Source organism: Protopterus annectens, chromosome 3.part0 (assembly GCF_019279795.1).
Source record: "Protopterus annectens isolate FY-2018-M chromosome 3.part0, PAN1.0, whole genome shotgun sequence".
Classification (NCBI taxonomy): domain Eukaryota; kingdom Metazoa; phylum Chordata; order Ceratodontiformes; family Protopteridae; genus Protopterus; species Protopterus annectens.
Genome location: NC_056731.1, coordinates 1,887,408,181 through 1,887,427,265, shown reverse-complemented (window position 1 = coordinate 1,887,427,265; position 19,085 = coordinate 1,887,408,181). Strand labels below are relative to the sequence as shown.

General features: G+C 43.5%; 1 protein-coding gene across 1 annotated transcript in view; it reads right to left on the bottom strand.

Moving 5' to 3' along the window:
• CASD1 (CAS1 domain containing 1) overlaps positions 1-19,085 on the bottom strand; it is a 1,910,820-nt gene that overhangs the window by 677,265 nt on the left and 1,214,470 nt on the right. Inside the window, exon 12 of the mRNA XM_044065969.1 lies at positions 6,704-6,860. Coding sequence (XP_043921904.1) covers positions 6,704-6,860 — 157 coding nt within the window. The remainder of the gene's footprint in view (positions 1-6,703; positions 6,861-19,085) is intronic.

Here is a 19,085-nt window from a genome sequence, read left to right as displayed (position 1 = left end):
GTGGTCTGTAGCAGGCTACAAACTGAAAGGCAGTTTTGCCCACTGTTAGTTGCACATGGATGGTCTCCGATGCTTCATGCAGTGCCACTAACCTGGAGGTGTGGGTATCTTTGATGAATATGGATACTCCCCCCTCCTTTTGTGGTTCGGTCAGAGTTTTGTGGCCGAAAAGCATGGTATGAGGTATAACCTGGTAGTGTTGGGGTGCTCTCGGGAGCAGTGAACCAGGTTTCTGTTACTGCACAGATATCGATATTCTCCATACTGAGGAGAGCCTTGAGTGCGTGCATCTTGAGGTTTAGACTTCTGGCGTTGAGCAGCATTACCCTTAGTTTCTTTTTCTTTGTGTTGTCTATGGAGGTGGGTTTATCTTTTGAGCCTTGCCTAAAAAAGGCACTATGGGGGTGGCAAGAGCCTTAGCCAGTATTCGAAAGCCCAGGGGTGACAAGTGCAAGCAGTCCCTAGCGAAGCAACGTGGCTTGTCGAGCATGTCATCCCAGGCTGACAGACACTGGATCCCCTTTGAATGACACCAATACTTTAACCAATTGTTAAAATTGATCATTTTGTCTTTATACTGTGGCATCATTCTTGGTGAGGGTAAGATGCTACTCAAGGTCAGGGTCATACCGGCCTGGGCTACATGATCAGAGAGCTCTTCTATGTCTCTTTTCATGTAGTCCAGGGAGGTGCGTCTCAGGTCATTCACACCAGCATGGACAATGACGGAGTCATATTTGTACTTGCTTCGGAGTGACCTGAGTGCTTGTGTTATGTGGCAGATTCTGGCACCCGACAGGCAGCTTACAGTGACCTTCTCCTTGTTCTGGCTTCCTAACTGTGGGAGACTGAGAAACCGGTTTCAGTGATGCATTAGCAAACACTCCCTCCAGTGACTGGAGGCATGCCTAATGGCTTAGGTTCAGGAACATTTAGAAATTCCCTACATCTAATCTGGGCCTGGGTAAATTATTCAGTCTTTCTTTTCAAAGTTTCCTTCAGTTTATGAAGGATGTCCCCAAAAGAGATATCATCTGAGGGTTCGAGGCTAGGGTGCCCTTAGTGTAGACTCATTACAGGACAGGGGAGATGTCTGGACTGCTTAGGTCAGTGCATCCTTCTCTGAGTTAAAAGCATTAAGAATCTTCCTGGGGGAAGGTTCCCCTTTTTCTCAGCTCAGTTCCCTTGCATAATCAATTCAAAAATTTCCTGTATTGTGCTTGGTTCAACAGCAACAAGAAATACTCCTAGTTCCTTGTAGCAGGCTATGTTTATATTGTCAAAGTAATTATGTTGCATCTCTGTTAAACAAGTTCCAAATAAATGGCCATTAATGCCAGTGAGACTAATTCCTGGGTACGCAGTATGTTGCTTAAAACTTACGTAAGAGAAATGTAAACAGAAGAAAGGGGTTGTTGAGCTACACATACAATATTTGATCTGAAACTAGCACAAAGAATGTCAAAGAGAAAAAGGCAGGTGGGGCTTTGGTTTAATGTCTCATCTGAAGGACAGCACAACCAGGAGTGTAGCTCTCAATTTATCTTGCACTGAAGTGTCAGCACTGGGAATTAATCCATGCACCTGACATGGCAGTAGAACCCACAGCCTTCTGATTTTCCAAGCACCAAAGGCAACAGTGTTATCTGTTGCACCACTGATACTAAGCTATTTAACAGTCTTTCTGTGGATTAACTTCTGAACCTGAACCACAATTCTCTGATGTCGTTCCGGAGAAAGAGATGCTATCATTGTTTCAGTATTCAATACTGCCCTATGAATTCTAAATTTTGTGTTGGGGTTAAACATGACTTTTCTAGACTTACCATGGTCCCCAGATGATCACAGATGTTAAGGGTGTAGTCCCTGGCTGTTATCAACTGCTGCTTGGTTGAAGTGGTTATGAGCCAGTCATCCAAATACGGAAACACTCGGAGTCCTTGCAGTCTCAAGTGAGCTGTACTACTGCCATGCATTTGGTGAAGACCCTGGGGGCTGTGGTGAGTCCAAAGGGCAATACGCTGAATTGGTAATGACTGGCTCCCAGTCAGAAGTGGAGGAACTTTCTGGAGTGTTTGTCCACTTTTACATAGTAATAAGCATCCTCAAGTTCTATTGAGCACATCCAGTCGTCTTTCTTGAGAAAGGGAAGGAGAGACTGTACTGTGACCATCCGGAACTTTCTTTCCCGAAATGATTTGTTCAGTACACCGAGATCCAAAATTGGCCTCCAATTCCGTCTTTTTTAGCACTAAAAAGAATCTTGAGTAGGTTCTGGATCCTTCTTGGTCTGGCAGGACTTGTTGGATGACTCTTTTGTCCAGCAGTTTTTGAATTTCTTGTACTACTGAATCCCTCTGATTGGGTGGAACATTGGTGATTTTTTTGTAAGCAGGGAGAGGTTGAGAAAAGGGAATGGTATAGCCTCTGGATACGATCTGTTGCACCCAGGAATCTTTTGTCATGTTTAACCAGGCATTTAGGTGCAAGGATAAGCATCCCCTGACTGTCTCCAGAGAAAGACAATTGGGCCTTCCTTCAGGAGAGCAGAAAGGGTTTGCATAAGAAGGAATCCCTGAAGCCCTGGTTTTGCGGACTACCTCTGCCATGAGGACAGTGTCTTCCGTTTTGGTTCCCCCCTCTGCCCCTGGGGGATCCTCTTCCATATACTTCTTGGAAAGGCCCTTCGGATTTTTTGAACCACATTTTTCCACCACTCCTCTGGTTCCTAGAAAATGACCTGGGGGGGGGGGGGGTTGGAAAAACATATGCCTACAGCAGAAAGGGTCTTAATATCTTTCTCACACCTGGATAAAGTTTCTTTCACTTTCAGGCCAAACAAGGATGTTCTGTCAAAGGGAGCATTGATGAAACAAGACTTGAATGGTTCCTGAAAAATCACAAAGTTGCACCTAGGCAAATCTCCTAATGGCTACGACTGTACCTACTCCTCTAGACGTCCATTCAGCTGTATGGGCGATCAGCCTCATTGACAAATTGGATACAGACTCCAGGGTGGCTAACTGGGAAACCACTTTCTCTTGGACTCCCTCAGCTACAGCTCCCGCCAGAGTGTCTGACAATTTCGTAATCAGATCCCATTGGAGTCTGGTAAAACGTGCCAAAAACTTCAATGATCTCATGGCGAAGATCGATGAAGCTTAGACCCACTTTCTGAATCTGTCCATAGCCTGGGACTCCCTGTTGGGTGGATGGACAGAGGAACTCTCCTCAGCAAGTTCCTTTTTAGTGGTGGCCACTACGACCATAGCATCAACTGCAGAAAGTATCTTGTGTGGTCTTTTGGGGATGGGCTCGACGCTGTCAGCAGCATTCCATGCCAGCTGTGAAATCAACTGAATGAGTTCATCAGCGGGCAGAGTCACCCAAGTAGTAGATGGGTGGGTGCCGAATGCCTGAATGTAAACAGACTCCTCAGAGGAAGTGTTCTAGGACTTCCAGCCACCCTTCTGCTTTACAATTTCCAAGAAGTCTCCAAAAGAAACATCTTTATGGAGTGACCAGGGGGACCCTTCCCCCTCATCGAAATCTGTATCTTTGATGACGGATTCCTGGGGGGAATCCAAGTGCTTCCTATTTCACTTCTTTTTCTGAGAGACCTCCTCAGGGAGATAATCTGGGAAAGAAGCAGAAGATGACAGAACCAGTGGCTGTGACACCTGAGGCTTCAGCACCCGCTGTCCCAGTGGAGAAGCAGGAGGAATAATGGAGCTACAGGGAGGTACCTGTTCCAAGGGGGTAGGCGCCAACTGAGTCTCTGCAAGAGAAAGGGCCCTTTGCATAGTCTCGTAGACCGGCCCCCCTAAAGAGGGAAGGGTGCCCAGAACAGAGAAAGACTGCCTCAGGACCGAAGTCACTCCCTGCTCCAACGAACCGACCCTCAAGACCAACGCCAGAGTGGAACTAACGTGAGACGAAGCCCAAACGAGTAGGGATGGTGCCAAGAAACCTGGAGTTGAGACCTGCTCCCCAGAACTGGCAGGATAGCCACAGCTCCAGGAGGTCTCTGGTTCAAAAATAACCAAAGAGCTCAGGGTAACTGCTGGCTCCAAAGAAGCAAACAACTCAGGAGCCAATACAGTTGGTGCCAGGAGAATCTAAACAGAAGACTCTAAGACCTCCGAGAAGGTTAGAGGAGGAGTAGTCAACGGTGTGAAGGAAGTCTGGGTACCAATACTGGACGGAATCAGTACCAAAGGTAAGCCTGAAAGCCCTCTAGCCCACAAACCTTTATTCAACAGCTTCTCCACATCAAGTTCTGAGAGACTTTTGGTGGAGCGGAACGACGAAGTGGAAGAGGACTTAGCCCTCTGCAAAAATACTTCTGGTAGTTCCCCAGCAAAGGGATCTACTGATGGAGAGTATGTTGTTCTAGGTAGAAAGATCTCAGTTGGCGTTCCTGTGCAGAGGCCTTTGACGTCGAAGGGCTCAAAAGTGTAATCAGTGCCAAGGAGGAGGTTGTCGGCACCAGAGTCTCAGTAGCAGAAGCCCGTGGTTCCAAGAGAACTTTTGCAACTGAGATCTTCAATTTTTTTGGCTTTCAGAACTGATGGGGAGGTCAGAACTGATAGACCTCCGAGAAGGTTAGAGGAGGAGTAGTCAACGGTGTGAAGGAAGTCTGGGTACCAATACTGGACGGAATCAGTACCAAAGGTAAGCCTGAAAGCCCTGGGCTAGAGGGCTTTTTTGATTTATCAACAGACGACAAAGATGAAGGGGATGAAATATCTGTCTTTGCTTTATCTGCAATGGATAAGGCTTCTCCACAGGCTGAAGGTAAAAGTCCTTTTAAAATTAAGTTGTTGCGCCTTTCTACCAGAGCCCTGCGGCTGAAGGAGTGACAAATATTACAATCTTCTTGTAAGTGGTGGGATCCGAGGCAATAAATACATAAGGAATGGAAATCAGAAGAGGGGATTTTATGGCCATACTTCTGGAATTTTTTGAAACCAGAAAGGGCTTTACTCTTCTCAGCCATGTGAAAGAAGATAGAAACAAGGTAAATCCTATGCAGAAAGAAATAATAATATATATTTTTTATTTTAAATTTATAATAAGGGAGACGGGAGACGGGGGAAACAACTATCAACAATGACAGTAAAGATGTACACGAATGTGTACGGGGAGGAGAAAGATTACTGAAAAAGAGAGAGAAAGAGTGCACTATCAACAATGATAGTGAGAAATTACACAAAAGTGTAAAGGGGAGAAAGGTATCAACGATGATATAAAGAATACACTAAGTGTAACGAGAAAGGTTAAATGAAACAAACGGAAGTCTGAAAGAAAGACAAGAAAATTTTACCTAATCCCACAAATGCTTGAGAGTATCAGCTAAATGCGACCATTTCGGAAAGCTGCAAATGAGATCTGAGGTAATTGAGAGAGAGGGATTCTGGGTAGAGGTTAACCTCGAGTGTTTTTGGCTGGCGCGACCTGTACTAATGGCGGAGTCAGTTCAGATACTGGGACCAAGCCCATCTGTCAAAGATGGAATGAAGATTGACAACATCAGATACTGAGTTTCACTGAACCCACTTCAGTGATCTCATTTTAACAAATGGAATCAAATCACAACAGTAGACCTGGAAGGGGGCAAGCACTCCAAATATTATCCAGAGGGCTTTACCTCTTGCTTGCCTTAAACTATTATAACCTATTCCAACGTCATACAATCTCAGGGCAACTTATAAAATTACCTTTGTAAATCCTTTTTGCTGAAAGTGCTCAGATGAATTTAAGGTTTTCTAAAACCTACAATAAACCTAATAAACAAATGCCTTCTAGTTCTTCTTTGGTTCAAAACAAATATCCGCACCAAGATCACCAAAAGAAGCTGGCAATGTCCTGCACTGTTTAGCAAACCAACCACTGAAGCACAAATAAAAAGAAACAGTGCAGTCACCGTGCAAAGGATTAAAAATATACCTTAATAAAATAAATATTTACATAGATAAGCGCTTTTGGTACACACCTTCATCAGATCTAACACATAGTACAATTACACAATTTAAACTAAACCACCAATCAATGTAAAACTTTCAACCTCCGCCCCTTCAGAACAGGTTTATATAATTTTGTTGCTAGTCTATCATTTTCACCGTAGTATAAATGTGTATCTAAAAAATCCATCTTTTCATAAGATGCTTCCAGAGTAAATTTAAGAAGGGTAGTAGTTCCCTCAAAACAAATATAGCATCTGTAAACAGCATGATGAGAAAGGAGCCTATGAAGGATACCAAATCTAAAGAGACACAATTACTAAGTGACTTCATCAGTGTCAAACATGTAGGGAGTAGACTAACTATACCAACACTCCTTCTGAAGAAAGGATTAAGCTTTAACACACTTGGAAAGCTTTGCTTCAAAAGAAATTATTAAGACCAGGAAATCATGACAGGAAGTTTTTTTTCCGGAGGAAAGTGAAAGGGAATGGGCAGTGAGATGATAACACTTTCTGCAACATCAAACATTGCATTCTTGAGGGCACATAAGCCCAAAAGTTGTGTGAAACTAGATGGCAGCATGGTTATGTCAAGGCTCAAAACTGAAAATCTTATAAAAACTTCAGAAGCAAAAATAAAATTATCCCAAACATGCTGAATTTGTTTTCTAATTGCAGGTGTTCTTCTATTATAAATAATTGCTTACTACTACACAATAATACAAAAAAATACCTTACCATTTGTTTTTTTCTGGATAACTTGAGGCCAGAGACCTAAAGTCACATAAATGATGCAGAACCAGAATGTTACAAGTGGAACAAAATAATAAAATTGGTACGGTCTATTCATTACAAGACAGAGCACCATCACCAGGAAATTCAGACGGAAAAGCACCTGGAAAATAAAATAAATAAAGTTCTGAAGTAACCTGTATCGAATACAATTCTGAGAAAATACAGGCACATGCTTTCAAACGGAGTATCTACAACTGTATCAAAGACATGTAGTTCAAGTTGCCATCACTGCTGTTATTCGTAATACCGCGGGACCACAACAACCTAAACAGTGACTGTTCAGACTAGCATTTGAATAAGATATATATCCAAACATTAATATATTTCATTAACGAAATAATATGCAACAGATAACCAATGTTGAAGAAATACAATTTGCACAATGTAATCACTAATACAGGGTTTTCCTTTCTCTCCCCATAAATTATTTAATTAAAGTTAGAGCATGACATTGCTTTATACAGCATTACACTAAGAAAAAGGCACACACACTTAAAAGTCTAAATTTGAGGATTCTCAAATGGTGATTAAGATGACAAATGTCATACTTAGCAATTCTGATGGGATCTCTTATTTATCATGGACACAAGGGGACAGGACACTGGTGCCATTGTGAGCATTGCTGCCTTAAAGGTCTTGGTCCTCCAGCCAATTTCATGGCTGGAGTGCTTTCTGTATGCAGTTTGAACTTCCTGCTTGCCTGTGTACTCCACTTTCCATCTAAGTTCCAAAGACATGTCGTAGGTCAAATAATGATTCTCTAGATTGTCCATAGCTCTGTGTGTGTGTGTGTGTGTGTGTGTGTGTGTGTGTGTGTGTGTGTGTGTGTGTGTGTGTGTGTGTGTGTGTGTGTGTGTGTGTGTGTGTGTGTGTACAGGATGAGTTTCTATGCCTGGTGTCCACTGAGTGAAAGGACAGTCTCCAGTTCCCTCATAGTATTACACTGGATTAAGCATACATGGCACAGCAGATGAATGATATTCCACAACGAATTAACGTGTAGCAAAAAATGAAAGTTATGTACTTACCATAACAATAGATCCTTTCATCCCATTCAGTCCAATATGACATATGGGTTCTCGACAGACTCGCTCAGGTCTGATCTAGCCTATTTAGTGCTCCAACCTTGAGCCCTTTTCTTCCTGAGTAACTCAGATCGAGTTTGGCATCTAACATATGCACACTTGTACTGCTTTTGGTCCAAGAAAATGAGCCTTTCAGATGTAACATACTGGAAGGGGGAAAGAGGGTGGGTTGTCATATTGGATAGACTCAGATGAAAGGATCTATTGTTACAGTAAGTACATAAATTTCATATTATATTCACCCAGTCTGTTGGCCTCAGAAGCTACTTCTGGAACAAAGGAAGGGCTGGTCCTCAAAGTAACCCTATCCTTATGGAAAATAATATAAGGAGACACAGAAGATGAAACATGCAGTTTCAAAGTTCTTCTGGCTGAAGTGACTGCCACTAGCAGAATAGTTTACTAGGAAAGGAATTTTATTTATCCCGACGTGACTGGTTCAAAATGAGGTTTAGGCAATGCTTCTAATAGCAGAGGAGCTGGATCTTTTATGGGAAGTCTCAGCTGAAAAGTACCTTTAAGAAAGGCTTTGCAAAGTCTATGGGAAGCCAGAAAGGAGTTCTAAAAACTGACATGGAAAGAAGAAATGGCTGTCAAAAGAACTTTATCTGAAAAACTGGCTACTGGAGAAAACAGGAATGGCAAAAAATGTAGCACATCTGCCACTGAAGCTGAGAAGGGTTCTATGTTGAGATTCAACCCATATGGTGAATTTTTTCCATTTGCTGTGATACACCTTACATCTGGAGGATTTCTGAGAAGCTGAAAGGATGACAACCGCATCAGTAGAAAAGGATGTGTCAATGCCATCACTGGAAGTGACTATCTCCAGGTTCGGCAAGTCCAGATAAGGTTTTCTAGATAGCTGAAAGATGAGATATGGTAGTAGATTTAAGAGCCAGGGGGATTCCTATAAGTAAAGGTCTCAGTAGAGGAAACCATATCTATCTGGGCCAATACAAGGCGATGAGAATGACAAAGCAGAAGTGCTTACGTTTATATTTAATAAACATTTTCAGTTGTTTTTAGCCGTGCTAGTTGCTCCTTCTTTTTTTTGGTTTACGAGAGAAATTACTTTAGGCACGCTAGCTAGTGAGTGGGATACAATGAAAAATTAATTTAAAAACGATAGACATGACAGAGAAAGAGATATGGGAGATAGTAACAGGAGTTATTTAGAGTGGCTGACAGAAGTTAATTTACTGCAGAAGAAGGAAACTCTAACAGAGTAAGAAAAAAGTAAATGTAGAGTGCTAAAGGAAAAACGGGAGTATTTGGGCAATATACATATGTTTAGAAAGGTTGCTGTTAAACAACTATTTTTTTTTTTCATAACAACTCTAAAGTGCAAAAACATTTACAGTAGATTTCTTCTTATCCAGTCTCACTGGGACCAGAATTTAGGCTGGATAAATGAATGGCTGGTTAATCAGAAAAAGCAAACAGAATAATATTTACAGGTTATAAATCAGCTAGAATAACAGGATTTGTAGTATGCATTTTTCTAATGAATATGAATTCTAAAACTCAAATGTCTGTCATTATTTAGCCCAGAGGAGAAGTGTTGTTCTTCTCTGTTGTCTTTTGCTAAGATTATGCAGAAATTTGATGGCCAGTTACAGAGGAGGCTGGTTAAAAGAGGCCAGATAAGAGGGAGTCTACTGCAGCACAACAGTTAAAACATAATATGAACATTTCTCTGTGGCACTTGCAACTAGTCCATTTCTGTCTAGATTGTAAAAGCTAGTAAGGTAGGAGGTTCAATACCCAGCATGAAAGACGTGTGTGTGTGTGTGTGTGTGTGTGTGTGTGTGTGTGTGTGTGTGTGTGTGTGTGTGTGTGTGTGTGTGTGTGTGTGTGTGTGTGTGTCTGTTACTGGGTGGTGTATCCACCTCCCCCGAGAACAATATATTTAGGGGTTGGGGGTTAGCATAATGGTTAAGTTGTTTACCTGACATACACAAGGTACAGGGTTTGATTCTCATCTTTTAAGGGAAATTGGCTAGGCTTAAAACGGCTGCAAGGGCAGCTAGCCTACTCATCAGCATCATTATCATCAGCCCCTTTTCCCATTTTCTACATGGGGTCAGGGTATCGTGTTAACTGTCGCCATCTCTCTTGATTCAGTGCCACAATCTTGCCTTCTTCAACACTCATGCCTGACTGTCGCAGATCTTCTTTCAAACAATCCATCCACCTCTTTGCTGGATGTCCTCGTTTCCTCTTATCTTCTTCCTGTCTGCCCCAAATCTCCTTCACCACATTGTCTTCTGCTTTTCTGCACATGTCCGAACCACCGTAATCTGTTCTCTTTGATCTCATCTGGAAATGGAGCTAATCTGGCTTCTGCTCTTATGTCCTCATTTCTTCATATGCCCCACAGTGTGCATCCTACCACCCTTCTCAGGCACTTAATTTCCATCACTTCTAGCTTAGTCGTCTGCTCTGCTTTTACTGCCCAAGTTTCTGTACCACACAGTAGTACTGGTCACACCACTGTCTTGTACACCTTACCTTTCAGCTTATTTGGCATTCTTCTGTCATAGACTAAACCCCAGACTCTATGCCAGCTGGCTGCAGCCCCTCTGATTCTAGCTTTGACCTCTTCACTCAGACTTCCCTTCTCCTGAACCACCCCTCCCAGATACTTGAAGCTATTTACCCGTTCGACTATCTTCCTTTCTATCTCAATTCTCAACTTCTTCTGATTTCCCCAATGTGCTGCCATTACCACTATCTTATCTGTGCTTAGTTTCATCCCATCTGCCTTCAGTTTTGCATTCCATTCTCCTATCCTTTGCAAGTTCTTGCTCAGAGTCTGCCTGTAATGCCACATCGTCTGCGTACAGTAAATTTGTTGAGCTGTCCCCTCTAACCTGTTTGCTAATGTAGTCCATCACCAGTATGAACAACAGTGGACTCAAAAGCTGAACCCTGGTGTACACCCACTAACATGGGGAACCCCTCTGTGAGGCCGAACACTGTTCGTGCTTGAGTCATTGGGTCCTTGTACATAGCCTGCACTAATTCTACCAATGTTTCTGGGACTCTGAACCACCAGAGTACTGCCCAGATCAGCTTCCTTGGGACTTTGTCATATGCTTTCTCCAACAAAGTCTAAGAATGCCCAGTTGGACTCTTTCCTCATCTCTAGCTTCTTCTCAACTATAACTATCTGTCTCACTGCAAACATTGGGTCAGTTGTGCTGCATCCTGATCTGAATCTGAACTGCTCATCTCCCATCTTACATTCTACTACTCTGCATATCCATTTATTAGTCACCCTCTCCAGAACCTTCATGCAATGTGACAGGAGTTTGATGCCTCTGTACTGCCCACAGTTGAGGATGTCCCCTTTGTTTTTGTACACTGGCATGAGTAAGCTTATCCCCCAGTCATCTGAGATAAGTCTTTCTCTCCACACTGCTATGAGTACCCTCGGGAGCCATTTCTCCCATATCTCACCCAAAATCTTTATCACATCTGCTGTGACCTCATCTGAGCTTGTTGCTTTTCCTGACTTCATCTTCCTAAGTGCTGTTCTTACTTCTACGTTGGACTCCTCTTCTTCTCTCATCGTAGGCTGTTTCTGGAGCAGTACAGCTTCTGTGGGATTTTCTTCATTCAGAAGCAGTTGGAAATACTCCTTCCATCTGCCTTTGATGTCCTGTGGATTGGTGAGCAGGTTGTTGCTGGCATCCCTTATGAAGAATGTCTGACTATTTTCTTTATCTTTCTGTCTTTGCCTTGCAACCTGATACAGTTTCTTTGTACCACCTACTGAGTCACTTTCCAGAAGTTGGTAGAGTACCTCTGATGTCCTATTCTTTGCTATTGCAACTCCTTTCTTAGCTTCTTTGCTAGCCAACCAGTATTCCTTCATAGCCTGGTTGATTTTTTCTAGCTCCTTTTTCCTGCACTCCTCCTTTCTTTTTATCACTTCCTGGAGTTCTGCATTTCACCACCAGCTTTCCTTAAGCACCTTATTTCCATACCTGGCTCAGCCACATACCAGTTCGGCAGTCCTAACACATGCTGTTTTGAGGTGCTGCCATTCCTCATCTCCACCTATTTCCTCCTCTTCTTGGGGTGCTAGAGCCCAGAGTAATTCCTCAAACTGTTGTGCTTTCTGTCCAGTCAACTTCCAAGTCTTCAGCTTAGTCTCTGTTGACCTTAGAGCCTTCTCTGACCACTGCTTGCAGCTGACTGTGGCAACTAGTGGTTTACGCTGTGGACCGACCGTTTCACTGGGGATGACTTTGCAATCATGGATTCTACCCCAGTGCCTTTTTCTTACTAGGAGGAAGTCTGTCTGAGTTGCAAGTTGGATGCTCTTGTATGGGATCTTGTGACTGTCTCTCTTTCTGAACCATGTGTTGGCTACTGTCAAGCCATTTGCCAGGGAGAAGTCTAGAATGGCTTTTTCTTCTTTATTCCTGTTGCCCCATCGATGTGGACCCAGGCAGTCCTCATATCCTGTTCTGTCTGTCCCTATATGTGCATTCAAGTCACCTGTTATCAACACCAATTCATGTTGTCCTGCTTTATCTAGTAGGTCCTGCAACTGCTGTCTGAATTACTCTTTTCCTCACTATCACAACCCTGTCGTGGGGCATAGGCTGAGATTATGAATACTGCCCTATCATAGGCTGCGATTATGAATACTGCCCTATCATAGGCTGCTATTATGAATACTGCCCTATCATAGGCTGAGATTATGAATACTGCCCTATCATTACACTGCAGTCTGACTGCCATGAGTCTCTCATTTATTCTCATGATATCCCTTACTGCCTTCTAAAGCATCTCTCAACACAATTCCCACAATTTCTAGCCTGATCCCCTCCTGACTAGTAGACTCTGGGTCCCAAGCCAAGTGGTTTTGCTGCACTGCCCTTCTACTTTGTCTCTTAGATACACAAAATGTCCAGCCTCCTCCTCCGTATCATCACGTCATCTACTTCCAAGCTGCATCCTGTTAGTGAACCTACATTAAGTGTACGAAATTTTCAATTCATGTGTGGCAGGCTGATTGGTTTTACGTCCAGCTTTTGCTCAACAGAGCTATCCCAGGAAACCCAGGCTGGGCAACTAGACACCATCTGGCCAGTAGCTTACTGACCCAGGGCTGCTGGGCTTTATGCTGGGCACACACTGGCCAACAGGGGCACATACACCACTCCCACTGTTAGCATGTGTTCCTGGCATAGGTCAGAGTAGGCCAGGTCCTCAACCCCACTTATCACCGGTAACTACCCATGCCCATTTTGGCAACATTAGTCAACCTGACCTACTGAATATAAAAAATGCTAAAATATCTAGAACAGCCACAGTAATATTGACTCTGCTCACACTTCGGAGTGAGCGGCAGGTTCAGAATATAACACAGATACACATAAATGGTAGGAAGAATGATGACAGAACTCCAAGATGGTCGCTAGTAAATCAGAAAGGTGTAAATTACAATCACCGGCATCATTAAGCAATACAGTGCTGCAGGTCAGTCTACAAAATGAAAACAAAAAGGGAACTGAAGCTGAAGCTGCGGCAGACACATCCAACACATCAAACAGCTTAAACAAAGAACTGATACAAAACAATAAAGCACAGTTTTTATGCATTTATACAATTTGTTAACCGGGGTATAGCACTGATCCCACTGGACCAATTTCAGTCTCAGCACACCCCACAATAAACAGTGGAGCTAACTACAATTAATAAAGACTCTAATCACTCAGTAGAAATATGATTAGGCAGCCAAATGCACTGCCATCTTGCCAACCTTCCTGATAGACATTTCATTTCAACCATTTGAGGAAACATTCACATCTGCTAAGCCAACAGGCACAGCAATTTTATTGCATTTAGCAAACTAGCTTGATCAGTCAAGGGTCTCATGACTTAAGAGACTGGGATAGTATTTCTCATTAATATACACCCTCCTTTCAACCTAAAGGATGCAAGGCAGCTGCCATCAATTTATACACTTGTTTGGAAAATTCTGAATGTTTTCTCTAAGAATATGTCTGTGCCGACAGAAAATAAAGGCTGATCTTGTTTTACAACATAATGCAGTTTAAGATTTCTTAATGGGGTTACATAAACCAGAGAACAGAAATGCACAGACCTGTATGAAATAGGTTACCTGATTAAAAGCTTATGCTTTACCTAACACTGAAGATAACATCCAACAGTTTTAGATGTAGAAGCAGACATCATACCATGTTTTGCATAACCAATAACTTATGGAAAAACAACTGACTGTTACACTAACACTAAAGATCAGTTTAAATGTGTCTTGAAGTAAAGATGGAGAAATACAGAAGAAAAAACATTTGACTACATTCAGTAACAAGAAAGTACAGTTTTGTACCTACCATAAATGTAGATGTTCGAGTGCTAATACAGCTGCAGTAATCACAGATGGGTTTTCAGCCGTCAGGCGGTCCCTCGGTCGGCCGAATTCCAAAGTCTTGGTCCAAGGCCGGTTGTGGTCGCTTACTCTTCTGACGTCAGGAAGGCCAGAGTATATAAGACACAGACGACGCCATGTTCTTCAGTCTTTCTTGCCCCAGATGTCAGGTGCCCCCAAAAGGAAGGCAATACATAAGTAAAGCTTATCCACATATGCAAGCAATGCAATGTAATGCAAGATCAGTGTAAGCAAGCAAATAAAACATAACAGGATAACCCAGTCAGGAGGTATGAAGAGGTTGTTAGGCCCCATGCCCTAACCAAGAGGGGAAGGAGGGAGGGAACCTGTACTGCAGCTGTATTAGCACCTAACATCTACATTTATGGTAGGTACAAAACTGTACTATGTTCATCGTGCATACAGCTGCAGTAATCACAGATGGGTAGAGTCCCAAAGCTATGCATAGGGTGGTAGGTACTATGAGGAACTGGGTTGAGCCAGAATGCCCTGCAAAACAGCAGTGGCGAAGCCTGCTCTTGTTCTGGAGTATAAGGGCAGGAGGTAGTGTTTTGTGAAGGTACGTACAGAACTCCAAGTGGCTGCCTCCAAAATATCCTTAGTAGGCACACCTCTGAGGAAGGCTGTAGAGGTGGCTGTGGCCCTGGTGGAGTGAGATCTGATACCAGTAGGGACATATTTCCCATGATAGGAGTAACAAAATCGTATGCAGTGGCCAATCCACTTGGAAATGGTCTGTTTGGTAACTGGTTTCCCTTGAGCCCCTACGGCATAGGACACAAAAAGCTGTTCTGATTTCCTGAAGGACTTTGTTCTGTCCAAATAGTAACGTAGCTGCCTATGGATGTCTAAAGAGTGAAGCAGCCTTTCCCTTTGTTTTGAGGGTTAGGATAAAAGGTAGGTAGGTGTATGGCTTGGTTTAAGGCTACCCTGGATACCACTTTTGGCATAAAAGATGGATTAGTAAGGGAAACCCTATCCTGATGGAAGATGAGGAAAGGCTGCACCGCCATGAGGGCCTGTAGTTCAGAAACCCCACGAGCTGAAGTGATGGCCAGAAGGAAAGCTGTTTTCCAGGACAAATATTGCAGATCTGTTGAGGCAGCAGGTTCAAAGGGAGGCAATGTTAATTTTTCTAGTATGTAATTAAGGTCCCAGGCTGGTATTGGTTGCTTCCTTGAGGTCTTATATTCTTCGCCTCTGAGGAACTGCCGTAAGAGAGGGTGAGAGAATAAAGGAGGATCCGTGTTGAATTCTGCAGAAATGGCTGAGGCGCAGTATTTTAATGGAAGAAAATGAAAGCCCACTGTTCAGCAGTTCAGCTAGGTACTGTAAAACCTGAGGCAAGTTCAATTTCTAGGGTCCTGTCTCTTTTCTCATTCCAGCAGCAAAACCGCTTCCATTTTGCGAGTAAGCTTTTCTTGTAGATGGTCTTCTGGCCTCCAAAATGACATCCTGCACCTCCTTGGAGAGTAGAGTCTGATGTGGTGTTAAGGAATTTTCCACGAAGCGAGGTTGAGTGTTTTCAGCTGACTGTGAAGGGTTTTGTAGCTGTTCTGCGGCCAGCAGAAGAGGGAGTGTGTGTGTCTGTTACTGCATCCACCTCCCCGAGAACAATATATTTAGGGGTTGGAGTTGCATAATGGTTAAGTTAGTTACCTGACATACAAGGTACAGGGCTCAGATTCTCACTTTTGCTGGAAATTAATAGGTTTAAATGGCTGCAGCAGCTAGCCTACTACTTTGTCTACTCATCAGCATCATTATCATCAAGCCCCTTTTCCCATTTTCTACATGGGGTCAGTATCAACTGTCGCCGCATCTCTCTTGGATTCAGTGCCACAATCTTGCCTTCTTCAACACCTGCCTGACTGTCGATCTCTTTTTCAAACAATCCATCCACCTCTTTGCTGGATGTCCCTGCTTCTCCTTATCTTCTTCCTCATCATTTTAAACTCTTCACCACATTGTCTTGCTTTTCTGCATATGTCCGAATCCACTGAATTCGTTCTCTTTGATCTCATCTGGAAATGGAGCTGGATCCAGCTTCCTGCCTATGTCCTCATTTCTTTTCAGCATGCCCTACAGTGTGCATCCTACCACCCTTCTCAGGCACTTTCAATTTCCATCACTTCCCAGCTTAGCCGCCTGCTCTGCTTTTACTGCTCAAGTTCTTGTACCACACAGTAGTACTGGTCACACCACTGTCTTGTACACACCTTACCTTTCAGCTTATTTGGCATTCTTCTGTCATAGACTAAACTCCCAGACTCTATGTGCCAGCTGGCTGCGTTCCTCTGATTCTAGCTGACCTCTTCATTCAGACTTCCCTTCCCTCAACCACCCCCTCCCAGATACTTGAAGCCATTTACCCATCTGACTATCTTCCCATCTCAATTCTCAACCCTCTGATTTCCCAATTTGGCTTTGGCCACCGTCTTATCCAGCTTATTTCATCCCATCTGCTCTCAGTTTTGCATGTATCCATTCTCCTATCCTTTGCAAGTTCTTGCTCAGAGTCTGCCTGTAATGCCACATCGCTCATGCGCACAGTAAACGGTTGAGCTGTCCTCTAACCTGTTTTACAATGTAGTCCATCACCAGTAAGGAAATAACAACAGTGACTCAAAAGCTGATCCCTGGTGTACACCTACCAACATGGGGAACCCTCTGTGAGGGGCCGACACTGTTCGTGCTTGAGTCATTGGGTCCTTGTACATAGCCTGCACTACTCCCACTAATGTTTCTGGACTTGAACCACTCAGAGTACTGCCCAGACTGTTTCCGGACTTTGGTCATATGCTTTCTCCAACAAAAGTCTAAGAATGCCCAGTTGACTTTCCTCACCCCAGCTTCTTCAACTATAACTATCTTTGTCTTACTGCAAACATTGGGTCAGTTGTGCTGCATCCTGATCTGAATCTGAACTGCTCATTCCCATCTTTACATTCTACTACTCTGTATATCCATTTATTAGTCACCTCCAGAACCTTCATGCAATGTGACAGGGAGTTTGATGCTCTGTATCGCCCATAGTTGAGGATGTCCTTTGTTTTCGCAATTGGCATGAGTAAGCTTTATCCCCCAGTCATCTGAGATAAGTCTTTCTCCACACTGCTATGAGTAATTTCGGAGCCATTTCTCCCATATCTCACCCAAAATCTTTTATCACATCTGGGCGACCTCATCTGAGCTGCTGCTTCCTGACCCCATCTCCCAGCGCTGTTCTTACTTCTACGTTGGACTCTCTTCTTCTCTCTCATCGTGAGGCTGTTTCTGGAGCAGTACAGCTTCTGTGGGATTTTCTTTCATTCAGAAGCAGTTGGTGCCATCTTCCATTCAGTTTTGTCCTGGGGATTGGTGAGCAGGTTGTTGCTGGCATCCCTTATGAAGAATGTCTGACTATTTTCTTATCTTTCTTGTCTTTGCCTTGCAACCTGACATAGCCTTTTGTACCACCTACCAGAGAGTCACTTTCCAGAAGTTGTAGAGTACCTCTTACGTCCTATTCTTTGCTATTGCAAACCTCCTCCTCTTAGCTTTGCTAGCCAACTAGCATTCCTTCCTAGCCTTGGTTGATTTTTTTCTAGCTCCTGCTTTTCCTGCACTCCTCCTTTCTTTATCACTCCTGGCCTCTGCATTCTACCACCAGCTTCCTTAAGCACCTTATTTCCATACCTTGGCCCACATACCAGTTCGGCAGTCCTAATACGCTGTTTTGAGGTGCTGCCATTCCTCATCTCCACTCTATTTCCTCCTCTTTCTGGGGTGCTAGAGCCCAGAGTAATTTCTCAACCACTGTTGTGTTTCTTTTCTGTCCAGTCAACTTCCAAGTCTTTCAGCTTAGTCTCTGTTGACTCCTAGAGCCTTCTCTGACCACTGCTTGCAGCTGACTGTGGCAACTCAGTGGTTTACGCTTGTGGATCGACCTCGCTTCACTGGGGATGACTCTTGCCAATCATGGATTCTACCCCAGTGCCTTTTCTTCTCATCAGAGGAAGTCTGTCTGAGTTGCAAGTTGGATGCCTTTGCATGTATGGGATCTTGTGACTGTCTCTCTTCTGAACCATGTGTTGGCTACTGTCAAGCCATATTTGCCAGGGAGAAGTCTAGAATGGCTTTTTCTTCTTTTTATTCCTGTTGCTCCCTGCATCGATGGACCCAGGCAGTCCCTTTCATATCCTGTTCTGGTCTGTCCCTTATATGTGCATTCAAGTCACCTGTTATCAAATAATTCAATTCATGTTGTCCTGCTTTTATCTAGTGTAGGTCCCTGCAACTGCTGTCTGAATTACTCTTTCCTCACTATCACAACTCCTGTCGTGGGGCATAGGCTGAGATTATGAATACTGCCCTATCATAGGCTGGGCGACATTATGAATACTCGCCCATCATCATAGGCTGCTATTATGAATACCACTAGGCCCTATCATAGGCTGAGATTATGAATACTGGCCCTATCATTACACTGCAGTCTGACTGCCATGAGTCTCTCTCATTTATTCCCTCATGATATCCCTCTTTACCGCCTCTCTAAAGCATCTCTCAACACCACAATTCCCCACAATTTCTAGCCTTCTTCCCTCCTGACTAGTAGACTCTGGGTCCTGCACAAGTGGTTTTGCTGGCACTGCAGTTCCTTCTACTTTGTCTCTTAGGATACACAAATGTCCAGCCTCCTCCAGATCCGTGATCATCACGCCATCTACTTCCAAGCTGCAATCCTGTTAGTGAACCTACATTAAGTGTACTCTATGAATTTTCAATTCATGTGTGGCAGGCTGATTGGTTTTATCGTCCAGCTTCT